General features: G+C 34.8%; 1 protein-coding gene across 3 annotated transcripts in view; it reads right to left on the bottom strand.

Moving 5' to 3' along the window:
• Positions 1 to 2,162: 2,162 nt before the first annotated feature.
• si:dkey-220o5.5 overlaps positions 2,163 to 16,010 on the bottom strand; it is a 59,674-nt gene continuing 45,826 nt past the window's right edge. For 2 of the 3 annotated variants that reach the window (XM_073911123.1, XM_009304234.5), the window contains exons 3-10: positions 15,120 to 15,216; positions 14,799 to 15,004; positions 11,166 to 11,342; positions 10,675 to 10,767; positions 10,254 to 10,347; positions 8,297 to 8,511; positions 2,655 to 2,758; positions 2,163 to 2,503 (exon numbers count right to left, since the gene is read on the bottom strand). In XM_073911123.1, the coding sequence (XP_073767224.1) occupies positions 2,347 to 2,503; positions 2,655 to 2,758; positions 8,297 to 8,511; positions 10,254 to 10,347; positions 10,675 to 10,767; positions 11,166 to 11,342; positions 14,799 to 15,004; positions 15,120 to 15,216 (1,143 nt within the window). In that variant the 3' untranslated portion in view covers positions 2,163 to 2,346. The remainder of the gene's footprint in view (positions 2,504 to 2,654; positions 2,759 to 8,296; positions 8,512 to 10,253; positions 10,348 to 10,674; positions 10,768 to 11,165; positions 11,343 to 14,798; positions 15,005 to 15,119; positions 15,217 to 16,010) is intronic. The other variant, XR_012384733.1, reaches the window with a different exon arrangement.

Here is a 16,010-nt window from a genome sequence, read left to right as displayed (position 1 = left end):
CATTATTACAAACACACATATGTTTTAAAATATTTCTAACCGAAAAATAACATTTAAAAATTTGATGGGTCCCAAATTATGCATTAGTTAAGCTCAGTTAATCTAATATAAACAATAAATAAGAATAATAATACATAAATAATGATTAACTGAAAAAATAGAAAAATTATTTGAACCCTTATTTACAATTTGACAAGCCATATATTAATACTTTTATTCATTGTCTATAAAGTGACGGGGTTTCACACTACATAACTGTACATATGGAAGAATCGCTCAAAACTTTGTCTTGGGCAGCAAACTACGTCTTACAACCAACATGGTATATTTTGTTATTAACTACATAATGAGAAAGAAACATTTAGTTGGGTAGAAAAGTTACTTATTTTGCTCACTTGGCCTAGATGACACATCAAATAGACATGGGTGCTCCTGCCAAATTTCCACTAATTTTTCATCCATTTCTTGGTTCCAAATAGACTGAAAAGAAGCTCTTAACTTCTCCCTTAATCTCTCACTGGCCTTCAGATACCCATACAAGTGGATGCTGCTCTCATTGGCTGTTGGTAATCACCAATGTTATTTTTAATCAGAAAACAGATCCAGATATTTAGCATGCCAAAAATTTGATGACTGTCCGCGACTCATCTGCGATTCTCTAACAATCTGTGTGATTGTTATTCGTGTGCATTTGATTTCAGGCATTTGTTGGCGATTTCTCAAAGCCTGTCATTAAGTCAAAATCGGGGCTATAATCATGCAGTGAACTCGGCGATGTACCCCACCCAGTGTTGATATATAGCCATGTTGCACTGCTAAAAGTGTGAAATTGCGTTTATACAACAGTACGATGGCATAATCATGTATATAAAAATGAAAATCAAACAGGAAGTGTCTCAAAAACCTTTTGTACGAGAAGTACCACTGCTTGGTTGCTAAAAAATTAATTATTATTTATTTATTTTTATTTAATAATATTAACTAAACTGAGTGTAAATAAAAATATATTGATAAATACATTTTAAAACTGCATTTTATGGCAAACGCAAAAAACATGTGACAACTTTTTTCCCCTGGCCCACTTATGTTTGCGGCTACTTGTAGAATGTCAATATTACTATGCCCAGAAAAAGACAACAGCAGTCTGGAGCTGAGGAAAAAAGTACACTATGAATCCTGTGCATCACTTTCAGGTAACATATCCATGAATCTGTTGTACAGCCATTTTCAAATCTCTCCAGAGTTGTTCAATAGGGTTTAGGTCTGGGCTCTGGCTGGGCCACTCAAGAACATTCACAGAGTTGTTGTGAAGCCACTCCATTGATATTTTGGCGGTGGGTTTTGGGTCATTGTCCTGCTGGAAGATGAACCGTCGCCCCAGTCTGAGGTCAAGAGCACTCTGAAGCAAGTTTTCATTCAGGATGTCTCTGTACATTGCTGCTTTCATCTTTCCCTCTATTCTGACTTGTCCTCCTGTTCCTGCTGTTTTATTTCTGGCAAATTCCAGGTAAGGAGTGACTTTCTTCTGCCAACTCTACTATACAAGCCTGATTGGTGGATTGCTGCACAGATGGTTGTCCTTCTGTAAGGTTCTCCTCTCTCCACAGAAGAACGCTGGAGCTCAGTCAGAGTGACCATCGGGTTTTTCACCACCTCCCTAACTAAGGTCCTTCTCCCCTGATCACTCAGCTTAGATAGCTGGCCAGCTCTAGGAAGAGTCCCAGTGGTTCCAAACATCTTCCACTTACAGATGATAGAGGCCACTGTACTCATTGGAACTTTCAGAGCAGCAGATTTTTTCCTGTAACCTTCTTTAATGTACAGTTAATGCTTAACAAATAATTTATTTGCATTTATTTGCTAATACCTAATAAATGATTCATAATGTGTACTTATTTAAAAGTGTTACCAATCATTCATAGTCATTATAGAACAGAGGATGTCAAGTTTTTGTGCTGATTTGGGTACTCCCGTAAAATTACTGTTTAATCAATGTAAACAATCTAAAAGTATAAATATGGGAAAAAAAGTGTATGAGCTGATATAATACCAATATTACATGAGTAATAATAGTATGTAGAGTATATAGACTATAATAATATGGAGTGTTAATATATGCAATAAAATAAAAAATCTGTAATAGACAATGTGCCAAAATGTTTGAAATTTAGAATACTTTATTGTTTTTGAAAGCTGTCTCTTGTGCTGACAAAATACATTTATGTAATCAATAAACTAAAATGTTTATTTGATCTTCTTTTTAAAGATAAAAAGAATTTCTGGCCCAAATTATTTAATGGTGAATTGATACTCATTTTTAATCTGGGTATGTTCTTCACATATTCTTCAAAGGTTTCCTTCACAATTCCTCCCAGACTGCATCATGTCCTCCAGTATGAATGAGTTGGAATAGATAGGCTGCAAGTGGATTCTGCCACCCCGCTTCTGAAATGGGCCTTCTATGTACATGTTTGAGGTGGGAAGCAAATGGCAATTCAGTACACTGCAGAAAATAAGAATACAGAAGAAAAACATGATGTTATAGAAAAATGTGTTTTAATGATTGGACGTTATAGAATGTTGTCATACAGCATCTCTCTCTCTCTCTCTCTCTCTCTCTCTCTGTGTGTGTGTGTGTGTGTGTGTGTATATACTTAAGTGAGTCGTAGCTGGTGCACTGGTATGGAGAAAAAGTTGCATGAGAACACTCATCCTGAAGGAGCTGAACCCACTGATCTCTATCATCCGCACAATTTGCCTGTACATTCATACAAAACAAAAAAAGAAAAAAAATAAGAATTTAATATATTTTAAACAAGCCATGTATGCTTTTCTCATAAATACCCCTGTCCTTTAATAAGTCTAAATATCAGACCCTGGGTTTATTTAATATATGGCAAGTAACATGCAAAACAGGACACAATCTCTGATCCAGTGAATGGAGTATCTTGGTGAACTTTTATTCAAGGTATTTTTAATTTTTTTTATTTTTTTGTGTGTGGAGGGAATACCTAGTTTTTCTTATCAATAGTTTCTACATATGCCAAATTCCGGCTGGTGCGGGTGTTGAAAGTGAAGGGTATGGGCACTAGAAAGGTGTAGAAGTTTGACAATAAATCACACATTTCTCTCATGGCAGCGCGTTGTTGCCTCACCCATTTTGGTTCCTTTGAACTACGTTGAATTAATCATTGTTTAGGCTAATTGACGATTTGTTCAGTTTCTTCTTTGGGTCTACTTAAATGATGGATTTTTATTTTGTGGGCATCAACAGATATTGATGGTTACACAGACCAGGTTCATACCATCATCATTTTGACATGGCATTTTCAAGGCCTTGAAAGGTTTGGGAAAAATAAATAAACCCACAAAGTTTTGGAAAAGTCATGGAAATTTGTTTAACAGTATCTATATAGAATATTTTTCAGTATCAAGCTGTGGTCACACTAGTGTTTGTGCATGCAAAATTCTGTTGTATGGCACTACGCAAAGGGGTGGGATTAAACAAGATGATTAGACATTTAAAAAAGCAATGATTGGTCCATATCCAACACAGTGGCTGCAGACACAATGCACTTTCAGACAGATGCAGTCTCTGCTGCATATCAGACAGTTATGTATTCATGCCGGCATGTTTATTCTCAGCAAAAATGCTAAAATTAAAAAAGTTAAATTTACTTAGTTCAGAGTGTAATTGGTCCCTCTCTAAATTGAGTAAAAGTTACTTAGCAGCAGAGTACAGCTGCGGTCACACTCGACTTTTCTCCCCATAGACTTTCATTCATATCCAGACCAAAATGCAAGTTTGTGCGCCAAGTTCCTGCAGTTCACTGTGTGGCAAAGTTCAAGCTTGGTAAACTCTGACCTGCAAAAAGTGCATCACTTGACTGTGTTTAACCAATCGAGGATCAAAACATGACCTCTCTGGACAGAAATTTTAAGCATTGGCCAATCGCTCGCTTTTTTAAATGTCTAATTATCTGTTTAATCCCACCCCTTTTCGCAGCGGCCTACAACAGAATTTCGCAAGCTTAAACTCTAGTGTGACCACAGCATTAAAGTTAATGAGACAGTGAAAGAATTAAGCAATGACCGAGCACTCATGATGAACATCTGCTGTTAATAAGCATAAACAGAAGATAAACACAAAACTACAGCTGACTTCAAACAGCAGCAGCAGGTTCACTCATAACCTGTTTAACTAATCTCTGACTTGGATTAAAATCCATGTGATTTATTGAGAATAAACTTTTGGGTGTTTCATTTTTAACTTTCGAGTTCTGTTTTAATGTAATTTGATACTGCATGGCGAACGGAAAGAAAAACCTATGCATTTTGTGACTCGGTGGTCCTTTAAGGTAATAAAAAATTGCTGCTTACATGGTAGACTCTTAATAAGAGTATAATTTTAATCATATTAAAATCAGAGTATTATGTAAATGTACTCAGAAAGTGTTAGGTAAAGTCGCGAGCTGTCAAAGAAAGTGCAGTCCTCTGCATTTCAGCATGCGCCCTCCAATGTTTCATTTAGTTTGACATGTTTCCTCCATACAAAATGAAAGTGTTTGCTTCGCGTTGTGTCAGAATCCTTGTGAAATACAACCATACTTTAGAATGCTTAGTTTAAGCAAATTTGATGAACGCGATCTTGCGTGTTGAATCTGAAGGGAGTCGCTCTGGCTGCCCTGTCCTCTTTGTGTGTGTGTCTGTGTCAGGCCCATGCACAGACCCTTACAGGGACAGGTGCTCAACGCGATCGCAAAGTGAAGAGCAAGTGCCTCCTGAGAGGGCCACCTCAGCCAATGAGGGCAGAGGGGAAGTGGCCTTAGCCACCGGGCCACCACCCTGTGCACGGCCCTGGACTATGTCTGTGCGTGCGTGTGTTTCTTAGCAACAAACCTGCCTAAATGTTGTTGTCCGTAACCCCTAAATCAAAAAGTTATGAATTGCTGTGAGACTGCGTTGCACTCTCAGGTTACATCATTAAAAAAAAAAGGTCCACATTGTCCACATGTGTCCAACAGACTGGACCCTCTTAGCAACTGGATGAATGTCATTTTATAATTAATGTTCTCAACTCAGAGCAATATAACTTTAGAATGAGTACAATTGTTTGTATTCAATACTTTATTATTATTATTATTATTATTATTATTATTATTTTCCATTTTCCATGTTTGCAATGCCTGTATTTTGGCATTTTTTTGCAGTCCACTTAGAATCCAACTTGGAAATCAATTTTTTCTTTAATGGCATTGATTGTTTTGATATCAAATGGCATTTACATGCCTGTGTTTTAATTTCTGTAATAAATATGGCTGTCAAGCCAGGATCTTGATGGTTTATTGTGGGTATGTTGTTTACATGAAGAAATCTTTGTTACAAGTTAAGCATAAAAAACAAATAAACAATTATATCTTTAATTAAATATTTTTTTTGTCTTGCGTTTACATTAATTTTACATTTGAATAGCCAAAATTACAAGTTTCCGTCTTTTAAATGTGATTAATTTTCCAAAAAAAGTTTAAAATTGCGATTAATTTTTAAAAAAGTGTGATTAATTAGTTAATTTTTTTAATCGATTGACAGCACTAATAGATTTATAGGTAGTGCTGTCGCCTCAGAGCAAGAAGGTCGCTGGTTCGAGCCTTGGCTGGGTCAGTTGGGGTTTCTGTGTGGAGTTTGCATGTTCTCCCTGTGTTTGCATGGGTTTCCTCTGGGTGCTCCGGTTTCCCCCACAGTCCAAAGACATGCGGTACAGGAGAATTGGGTAGACTAAATTGTCTGTAGTGTATGAGTGTGAATGAGTGTGTGTGTGGATGTTTCCCAGGAATGGGTTGCGGCTGAAAGGGCATCCGCTGCGTAAAAACGTGCCGTATAAGTTCATTGGAGTTGCTTAACCATCCTCTGATTTTGAGATTCAATGTGTTATATTTCAGTTTATTTCATCTAAGGCTGTGTCTAAAGGTAGATGTAGTTTTGTGTTTCTCTTCTGTTTCTGCTTATTAAAAACAGTTGTTTGTCATCAGTGCTCAAACCATCGCTAAACTAGTCCCTTCACTGTTTCATTAACTTTAACTCTGCTGCTGAGTAAATTTTGCTCAATTTAGTGAAGGACCAAACACATTTTGATCTGAGTACATTTTACACTCTATTGCCATGATAATTGCTATCCTTTCTGCTTTGTTGATGTACCAACTGTTATCTTATTTGCCTTGCTATCTTCAAATTCTAGTATGTATATTACAGCTTCTGTCCTATCCGTATTTAAGTTTTTTGACCCATCTGTATGCACTTGGAAAAATGCATAATATTCTGTTCTTATGTTTTGTTTTACAAACTTTAACTTCATCACATATGTCCCTAAATTTGGTGGGTTTATTATCCAGTATGCTATTGAGGGAGTCACAACTACAGGTGCAAATTGTTTACATTCAATATTTGCCTCACACATAGTTTTTCTATATTCCATGCAAATCCTTTACTTGTTTTATTTCAAATTTCCCAGGGTGGTCAGTTTTTTGTCCTTGCAGATTGATCTAAGTGGCAAGTGCAAGTTTTTCCTTTCCTAAATACACTTGCATTTCTCCAGACTTGATCAGTATTACTGCTATTGGAGTCTTCTTAACTGCTCCTAGGATGACTCGAAGAGCTTTATTTTGAATAATATCTAATTTCTTGAATGAAGTAGCTGATGCAGATTCATACACTAGATTTCTGTAGTCTAGAACAGATCTCAGGAGGCCAGTATAAATTCCCTTTAAGGTTTGTTTGTCCCCTCCCCCTAATATTTACTATTGTTTATATAGTTTTGTGCTATATAAATAAAACTTGAAATTGAGTTGCATTAGAATTTGAACTTGAATTGGGGTTAAAGTTTATTTAACCATAATTGCAGATCACAAATCTTTGATCAAATCTTTGTAAATATTTCATACAGTAAAAACTGTACTTGTATTTTTTATGTATTTTTTGCAAAAATGCGATCCGATACGGATCATCTTATACCTAATGAAAAAAAAAAAAACTGACAAAAAGGCACATATTTAAAAACTTATTTAAAATGTTTTATATTTGATGGTATTTTTTTTTTATAAAAAGTTCTGAAAACCTTTTGTATAATAAAAAGATTTTTCAAGTACCTTGTTTACATGTATCTGCATTATTCCAGGTGTTCTCTGTTATTTGTGTTTTGTATTTACTTATCTACATTTAAAAAATAGGGTCAATGTGGCATAACTCATAATGTGGTTAAATGCTCATTAGTTTCTCTTACTGGTAAGTATTAATACTTAAAGATGATTAATACTAGCTTTGCTTTTGCCAGATAAGATTTTGTTATCTTACATATCTGTCTAAGCCACTGGTCTCACCATGAACCTGCTCTGTTCTCCTCACAATACAGTTCAATCACACTTCTCTGACTGCTGTTCTGTCTGCTGGTCTGTCCACAGGCTTATAATTGTATGGCTGTGGTCTATCGTTTGTGTGAATATCTCAGAATATCTTATCTCGGCAACCAAACGCGCACCGTGATCACTTGTCTTCATACTGTGTATATGTGCTATCTGCCTCTTCCGACGTCACTCCCAGTCTGGCGATTTTGCAGATGTGGAAGTAAATTTCTGTGACTAAAAACGACTCCAGATTGCTTAATAATAAACTTTAACGTACATATATAAAAAAATCTAGTTCCTACGTTATGCACATTGACTCACTGGGGTGTCTAACCTATAATATGCTCTTTAAGTGAAGTGAGATCAAAATAATAATATTAATATCAATACCAATATGATAACATCCAAACGATGTTAATATTTGAGACTAAAGAGTAGATAAAGCTAGTTAAAGAATAAAGAGTAATTAACCTGGCATCCTGGCTAAATTTGCCCACTGGCCTCTCACCATCATGGCCTCCCGCTCATTCCCATATAATAATTATATATAACATTATATATCCCATTATATAATTATATATCCAATAATTATAATAATATATACAATAATTATATATCCCATATAACTCTGTCTCCTCTCCACCAATCAGCTGGTGTGTGGTGTGCGGTTTGGCGCAATATGTCACATCATCCAGCTAGATGCTGCTCACTGGTGGTGGATGAGGAGATTCCCCCCAATGAGTAAAGTGCTTTGAGTGTCTAGAAAAGCGCTATATAAATGTAAGGGGTTATTATTATTATTAAATAATCATTTTGTATTTGGTGAAATGTGTGAAATCTCAATACAACTATACTATAAAGCTCTTTGAAAAAAAGAGGATTTTAAATCATTACCTTACCTCTAGTACAACCACGTGGTCTCCATGCTGTGTGATGGTAATGCGGTAAGCATGTTCTGTATCAGGGCCAGGTCGAACATCACTCCCTCTGAGGTGAACTGTGTACTCAGGGATTTCTAAAGAAGCCTCATCACGATACATCTTTAGATTCCCGTCCTTCACCCAACACCATAAACTCTGCCACTGACAGTTCATCAACACTTTTAGAAAGGCCACTAAAGGACAATGAGACGAAGAGAGAGACAGAAGATTTTACACACATTTTTAGTGCAGACAATAATTTGTGTGCATCGTATATTTGCATGTATAGCTACAGTTGAAGTCAGAATTATTAGCCCCCCTGTTTATTTTTCCCCCAATTTCTTTTAACGAGAGAGATTTTTTTTCAACACATTTCTAAACATAATAGTTTTAGTAACTGATTTTTTTTAATCTTTGCCATGACAGTACATAATATTTTACTAGATATTTTTCAAGACACTTCTATACAGCGTAAAGTGACATTTAAAGGCTTAACTAGGTTAATTAGGTTAACTAGGCAGGTTAGGGCAATTGTTATTGTAAAATAATAGTTTGCTCTGTAGACTATCGGGAAAAATGCTTAAAGAGGCTGAACATTTTGTCCTTACTATGGATTAAAAAAATAAAATAAAAACTGCTTTTATTCTAGTCGAAATAAAAAAATAAGACTTTCTCTAGAAGAAAAAAATATTATCAGACATACTGTGAAAATTTTCTCTGTTAAACATCATTTGGAAATTAAAAATAAATAAATAAATAAATTTTAAAAAGTGGGGATAATAATTCTGACTTCAACTGTTTGCACATGCTCATGGTTACAAGTGGCAGTGTATTTTGCCAATGTTTAAATACTTTTTACAATTTCAGCAGAAATGCTCACAACTGCTAGACAACCATTGCTTGAGTTTATTAGTGTTCTGCTACTATCCTTTTTTCAAAATAATTAAAAAAATATCATAGCAACAAATTTCACTGTGTTTTATATTTGTATGGTTGTCCGTTTACTAATCCAGGTAACATCAATAGAAAAACATGCCCCGGGCTACTTTTTTGCAAAACATAAAATATTTTACTCTGGTTATATTTTGCTGCAGGTTTCTAAAGAGGGTGTTGTCTGTATATGTTATGTAGAATGTATTTTGTTATACACATAATTTACATGCCTTTCTTGTACAATTCCACGAGAATACAAAGCTTGTCTCTTATACATATGTTTCATATACACGTACACATATGTTTATATCACTTTGCGATCACCTGACCTAAACTTCATTAATTTTCTTTTTGGCTTAGTCCCTTTATTCATCAGGGGTCGCTACAGTGGAATGAATCACCAATTTAACACAGTTTTACACAGTGGCTGCCCTTCCAGCTGCAATCCAGTACTGGGAAACACCCATACTCTCATGCATTTACATTCATTCACTTCGGCAATTTATTTTATTCAATTCACCTGTACCGCATGTCTTTGTACTGTGGGGGAAACCAGAGCACCCGGAGGAAACCCATGCAAACAAGGGGAGAACATACAAACTCCACAAAGAAATGCCAACTGGCCCAGCCGAGGCTCAAACCAACGACCTTCTTCCTGTAAGGTGGTCGTGCTATCCACTGTGCCACTCTGACCTAACCCCAATCAATATTGTTTTAAAAAGCAAACAAGAGAAATTTGCATTGTGGTCACATTGTTTTACCATGACTTTACACTGATTTTACTTGTTTTGTGGAACCATGCTTCACTGGAATTGAACCTAAACGCTGCTATTTAAAAAGTATTTTCTATTGCTAGAATAGTACATGGCTCTCACTTTTTGATTCACAAATAGTGTCTTAAATCAAATACTTTTTACCTGTATACCAGGGAAACATGCAACTTAAGATGCAGCCAATCTTTGTTGATTTCAACCTTTTTCCTTCAAGCACTGTCTTGTCTTACCTCTGTCTTTGTCTTTATCTTCTACACAGCCAGCTGCAGATAGAAGATTGGACATTTTCTCTTCATCCGAGTCTGTATTGAGGATAGTACTTAACTACAAAATAAAGGAGATTGTCAGAATTGGAATAAGCAAGAACAGAATGTTCTCCATCATGGCTAAATAACTGCTTTGTTTACAAATTGTCATAAATAGGAACACAATACTTTGCCAGTCACTTTAGTTCATGACCAGCAGAACCTTCATGAAAGAGACTGGAATTTGAGGAAAATTTATCCAGATTGTTAACCACAAAAACTAGTACAGTAACATATCAGAGAAATATATATTTTTAATTTCTTGTTGCACCAAATAGATTGATAGTATAGTGAGTATAAGAGAGCAGAAACTGTAATGGTCTCATGGTAAGTATGTGTTATTTACACTGCAAGATTCCAGTCTCTCATTCTTCAGGGTTGATGAGGAAGTTTGGGATCCAGGCTCATAATAAGAGGAGCCACTAACATCTTCTATAACCTTCAAATAAGAAAGAAGGGAAAACACCAGAGGACAAATTAGTTAAAGGATGAAATAAAAAGTATGCTATGTTATTTCTAGATTATATTGTAAACTACTCATCTGCGCATGTGTTTTGACCTAAAACATTAAATGGTCCTTCCAATGGAAAACGCATACTTATGGAAAGGCTGATGCATACAGGACCTCTTTAATGACTTAGTGTTTTTTAAACCCACTTTCCACCTAATGTTTATCTCCCTCCACTTTTAAATGAAATATCAACATCAAACCTAAACAACTTATATACAGTATATATAAATCTGTTACTTTCAAACAGATATTACAATATGGAAAAAAAGACCTGTAGCTACTTATGTTAAATTTCAAAGCAGGTCTAAAATTAAACTTGGTCAGACCTTCCTCCACTCTTTGGCCTGTATACTGCTCTGGAAGCCCAAGATGACTGTTTCAGCACCAGCCACCACTTTCAGTTTGTGCTGAATCTTCTTACTCTGTTTGAATTTGTAGACCACGTTGCAACCCATGAGGTTTAGGTCCAGCAGAGGGTGCAGATCTTTAGCACATTTAAAACACTGCCAGGGAAGATGCAAGTATGTATTTCAATGATTGCAATAACACAAACAGGTCTCAGCAAAAACAGATAAATGCACTTAAATGCGTTATATTTACAATAAATTTAAATAGTTTTGAAGTTTACATTTCTTTTTAATCTAATATCTAGAATGAGTCACTTAAGATTTCAGTACATCTCTATAAGTTATTTATTAATAATTTATTTCTTTGAATAAAGTCAAAATGTATTGCTCAATGTATTGACCTGTGTTAATACTAGTGGTAAGCATTTATCGACGTTAACATGCTGCGTTAACACAAGACTCTTATTGGCGATAAAAATAACGACGTTAATTTATTCTCAAAGTTGAGTTGTGGGTTGGACCAGAAAAGGCTAATAATGTATGGGACTTTGTCAGAGCTTGACAGGAACTTTACAGAGCACAGTTCATGGACCAGTTTTTTGTTCATTTCACAAGTGTAAGAAAGTTTGATTAAAATGGTTGCCTCCATAGTTTTCTACTGCGACACCGCGCATAGGAGATAAATGACGTCAGTACGTAAAAACAGGTTATGATTATTACTAAACAGAATCGAATTGTCCCCATCTGCATCGTGGTGCACTGAAGAAACAAGGAGGGCGAAGGCTCACTCTCTTGAGGGCTCTGTTATGTGTATGCATAACTTTTTCTGTGCAGATTACCTAACAACTGATGATTGAACTGATCTGGATGGAGGATGTTTCTTACTGCAGCGCTTCCGGGTATTCATTTTAAATTTTACATAGTAATTAGCGTATTGTATATGTTTTTTACAGGTAGGTGTAGACCTACAGTATATTGGAGCAGAAAATATTTAATTCTACCTCAGCATTTGCATGTGGTATTTTCTCTGTGACACCTGCTGCACATTCAGAGTAACTCAAGGTAATAAGTACATGACATATACACTGAAAGTTGTCTTGCTAATGATAAACACACATGTTGTGATCTAAAGTGGTTCAATTAAGTTATCATTTAATGTAGTTTACTTACAGCTGGGCAAGTTTGTTTTAAATAGATCACAACATTTGCATGGGAAGTATTTACCTTTCCGTCGCCATTTTTTGCATATCCCACATTTAAGAAATGGGATTCTTCCTCTCTCTAAAGGCTCTTTCTGAAATGGTCTTTCTGAACATTTTATTTGCTATGGTTTGGGGGCTGTTGTTGGGTTTTGTTTTCAGATCATGTAGTGTGTGATCACTATATGTAAACGATCCACTGGTTTTAACATTTGCATTGTTAACACCACAACAACTTAAAAACAAAAATCTAACAAAACTATGAATAAAACTAAAAAACTAAAAATAATGTAATCAACAAAGCGATTTAACAAAGGTCAAAGTCATGCAATGTGTACTAGGCGTTAGTCATGATTACTCATGATTAACTAAATCTGCATCATATCTCTGATCCAACCCATTTAGTTTATTTTACTGGTGTCTTTTCAACAGCAAAACTTAATACTAATAAATTATTTTATTACTATAATGTATATCAAAATGATGACATGGTGAGTTAGTGACAAAATTGGAGTTGCAGCTTAACACCAGTATCACCATCAAAACTGACTATCACACTAAGCCTAGAAAGGACTGTCAATATTTTAAGCAACCAAAAAGATTTAAGAGACAAAAAGATGTCTTAGAAAATCACTATGCAATAAAAAGTTTGGAAACAATACGATTTGGTAAAGTCTTTACATGTCTTTTCTGCTCACCATCTAATAATTAAAAAAAAAAAAATCAAATCCAATCAGCCTGAGAGTATCACACATATTGTCATGGAGATAAAGGCACAGCTTAGCATTTGCATTACTTCGAGACGCTACCCTGATGATAAAGACATACGTTTAATGTCTTACAAATAGGCTGCTGGAATATTTCTAAGAATGTCAATGTAATTAAAACACACACAATGTAATGTGTGTGTGTCTGTGCACATGTTTGTGTGTGTGTATTATATCAGTTTGTCAGCAATGTTACATTTTTAATTAAACTGCATTCAAACGGTTATAAAACATGAACTTGTGAAGATAGAATGAAATGACTTGATTTTGTTTAAAAGCAGATGCTTGTTTCAATAATATGATATACATTATGGTCACATATTCCAGTAACACTTTATAATAACTGCACACTTAAATCATTTATTAAGCATTAGCAAATTGTGAATTCATTATCCGTTAAGCATTAACTCAACATTAATAAACATTAATAAGCAGTTTATAACTGCTTATTATTCAGGCATATATTAATGGTTACTATGTATGTCAATAAATGCTTTATTAACTCAACTTCACCTAGTTTTGTGACCTAATCTAAAGTGAGGGCTATTCATGCTTTATAAATCCTTTATAAATGACAAATAAAGGCTCAGTGAAATTCTAAACAGGAAAAATGACATTATTCATTCATATTCAATTTAAGATACACAAATGAAACTGTACTTCAAATAAAAATTAAATCTTTGCAACCTGATCTAAAATAAAATCACTGTAGAGTTTAAACATTACATTTTATTACATTGTTTAATTATTATATTGTTGTTTTATCCAGTTTTGTTGTATTTTGACACTCCTGTTATTCAGCAATGTTTAAACTTTACAGTAATTTTACATTTTAGAAAAGATTGCAAAGATTATAGTTCATTTGATTCTGAGCCTTTATTTGTCATTTATAAAGGATTTATAAAGCATGAATAGTCCTCACTTAGGTCACAAAACTGCATGAAGTCGAGTTAATAAAGAATTTATTAACATATTAGTTGACTATTAGTATATGCCTGAATAATAAGAATTATAAACGTTGATTTCAATAGTTTATTAATCATTTACTAACTCTTTCTAAATGATCCTAAAAACCCCCAACTACTCTTAAATACAACTGGTTTTTAAATAATGCAATACTTAATTTAGTAATGAAAAATAAATAATTCACTAAGTATGAAAATACAATTATTAAGCACATTTTAAATGTGGTTATAAGTCAAGAAAAGAGCATTTGTAGCTGCAGTTATAAACTGCTTACTAACGTTTAATTATGTTGAGTTAATGCTTAACGGATAATGAATTCACAATTTGCTAATGCTTAATAAATGATTTATAGTGTGTAGTTATTATAAAGTGTTACACATATTCCTAGCAGACATATTCTGATGGCTGTCAATTTTAGGTAAAAATCCTTAATAATGCTCTGCGGTGGCTCGCAACATTATTAAAAATGCTGGAGGGGAAAGAGTTAATGTTGATGCATCTTTTTTTTTACAGTGTTTTTAATAAACTTGAGCACATATGCTTTTACTGGAGTTTTTGGCTACTCTGCCCTTCTCTGACCTCTGAACTGAGAGCACATAAAAGGAAACCTGTTTAGATTAAAGAAAACAGTTTGGATTAGAGGCATCTTTTTTATTACTGATTTAACTAGTGAGGCTTACCAGTAGTGAGTTTTGCTTAATAATGAAGAGCTGACGGGACCAATGACCCAACCATTTCTTCCTCCAAAGATATCCACAGATGCGTGACTCTGAATCGGGTCGTATGGTGGGTTGAGAAAACCTCCAATGGACATAATGAGCTCTGTCCTTCACAAACTCCTCCTCCTCTTCACCATATGACTCATAATGACTACTTTCTGAGTCCACTTTATCAGGCAAAAATATGTAATTTAGCATTTTGAATGAAGTATATTTTAGAATTAAAATTCTAGCTTAAAAATGCATTAAAATGTTTCAGTGCTAATCAGCTGTCATACTGACCTGGAGATTGACTGGTTGGAACAAATGGTTCTTCTCCTTCATAACAGTCCTGATCCTCCAAACACGAGAGGCGTGGAAAAACATCAGGACTCATAGACTAATGACAGAAACAAAAAAGCACAACACCAAATTTAATTTATTTCAATATCACTATATACATGTGATATATTAGGGATAATCAATTAATCGCTCTGCCTTAAAGGATTTTAAATGCAGAACGTTGAGAGAAAGAACCATCCACCACATAAGGGTCATTATCACTATTAAGTGCCTTTGATGTCCCACAAGATTTTATCAGTCCTATAAAAACATGTGAAATAATGAAATTCTGATGTTTTAATATAATTGGTTAAACCTTTACACACATGCAGGTTGAATGATAAGTCTTTTGAAATATGTTTGTCATTTTTTGCCATATTCTTTCTTTGAATGGATGTGATTTTGCCATGTCCTACTGCTCAGCCAACTTCAGGGAGTCTAAAAAGTAGGTAAATTTGATAAAATTAAAAAGATTTATAAATATAATTTTTTTTTGTCAAGGTTAGAGGAAGGAGAATTTGGAATGAGAACAGGGGTGTTTGACAATAATGTGATATTTAGCGTGGTTTTGGTGAAAGTCCAACGGTGAGGAATTGAGTAGTGCTGGGGAGTCTTTGGTGGAGCAGGCAGACAAAGGAAGACCGAGCTTGAGAGTCCTGCTTGAGAGCAACAATGAACCGATGAAGACATAAGAGTAGAGAGCTCATTATAGAGGGAGGAAAGAACAAGAGGACCAGGTGTAAACATTGAGACTAACGAGGACTAGACGAGGGTTAAATAAGGAGGCGTGGCAGTTAGAAACAAGGAGGGAGGAACAGAACGCATGGTGAACAAAAATACAGGCTGAGCCAT

This window comes from Danio rerio, chromosome 8 (genome assembly GCF_049306965.1).
Source record: "Danio rerio strain Tuebingen ecotype United States chromosome 8, GRCz12tu, whole genome shotgun sequence".
NCBI classification, from domain to species: domain Eukaryota; kingdom Metazoa; phylum Chordata; class Actinopteri; order Cypriniformes; family Danionidae; genus Danio; species Danio rerio.
Note: the sequence above shows the minus strand (reverse complement) of the source record. Positions and strands in the feature narration are given on the sequence as shown.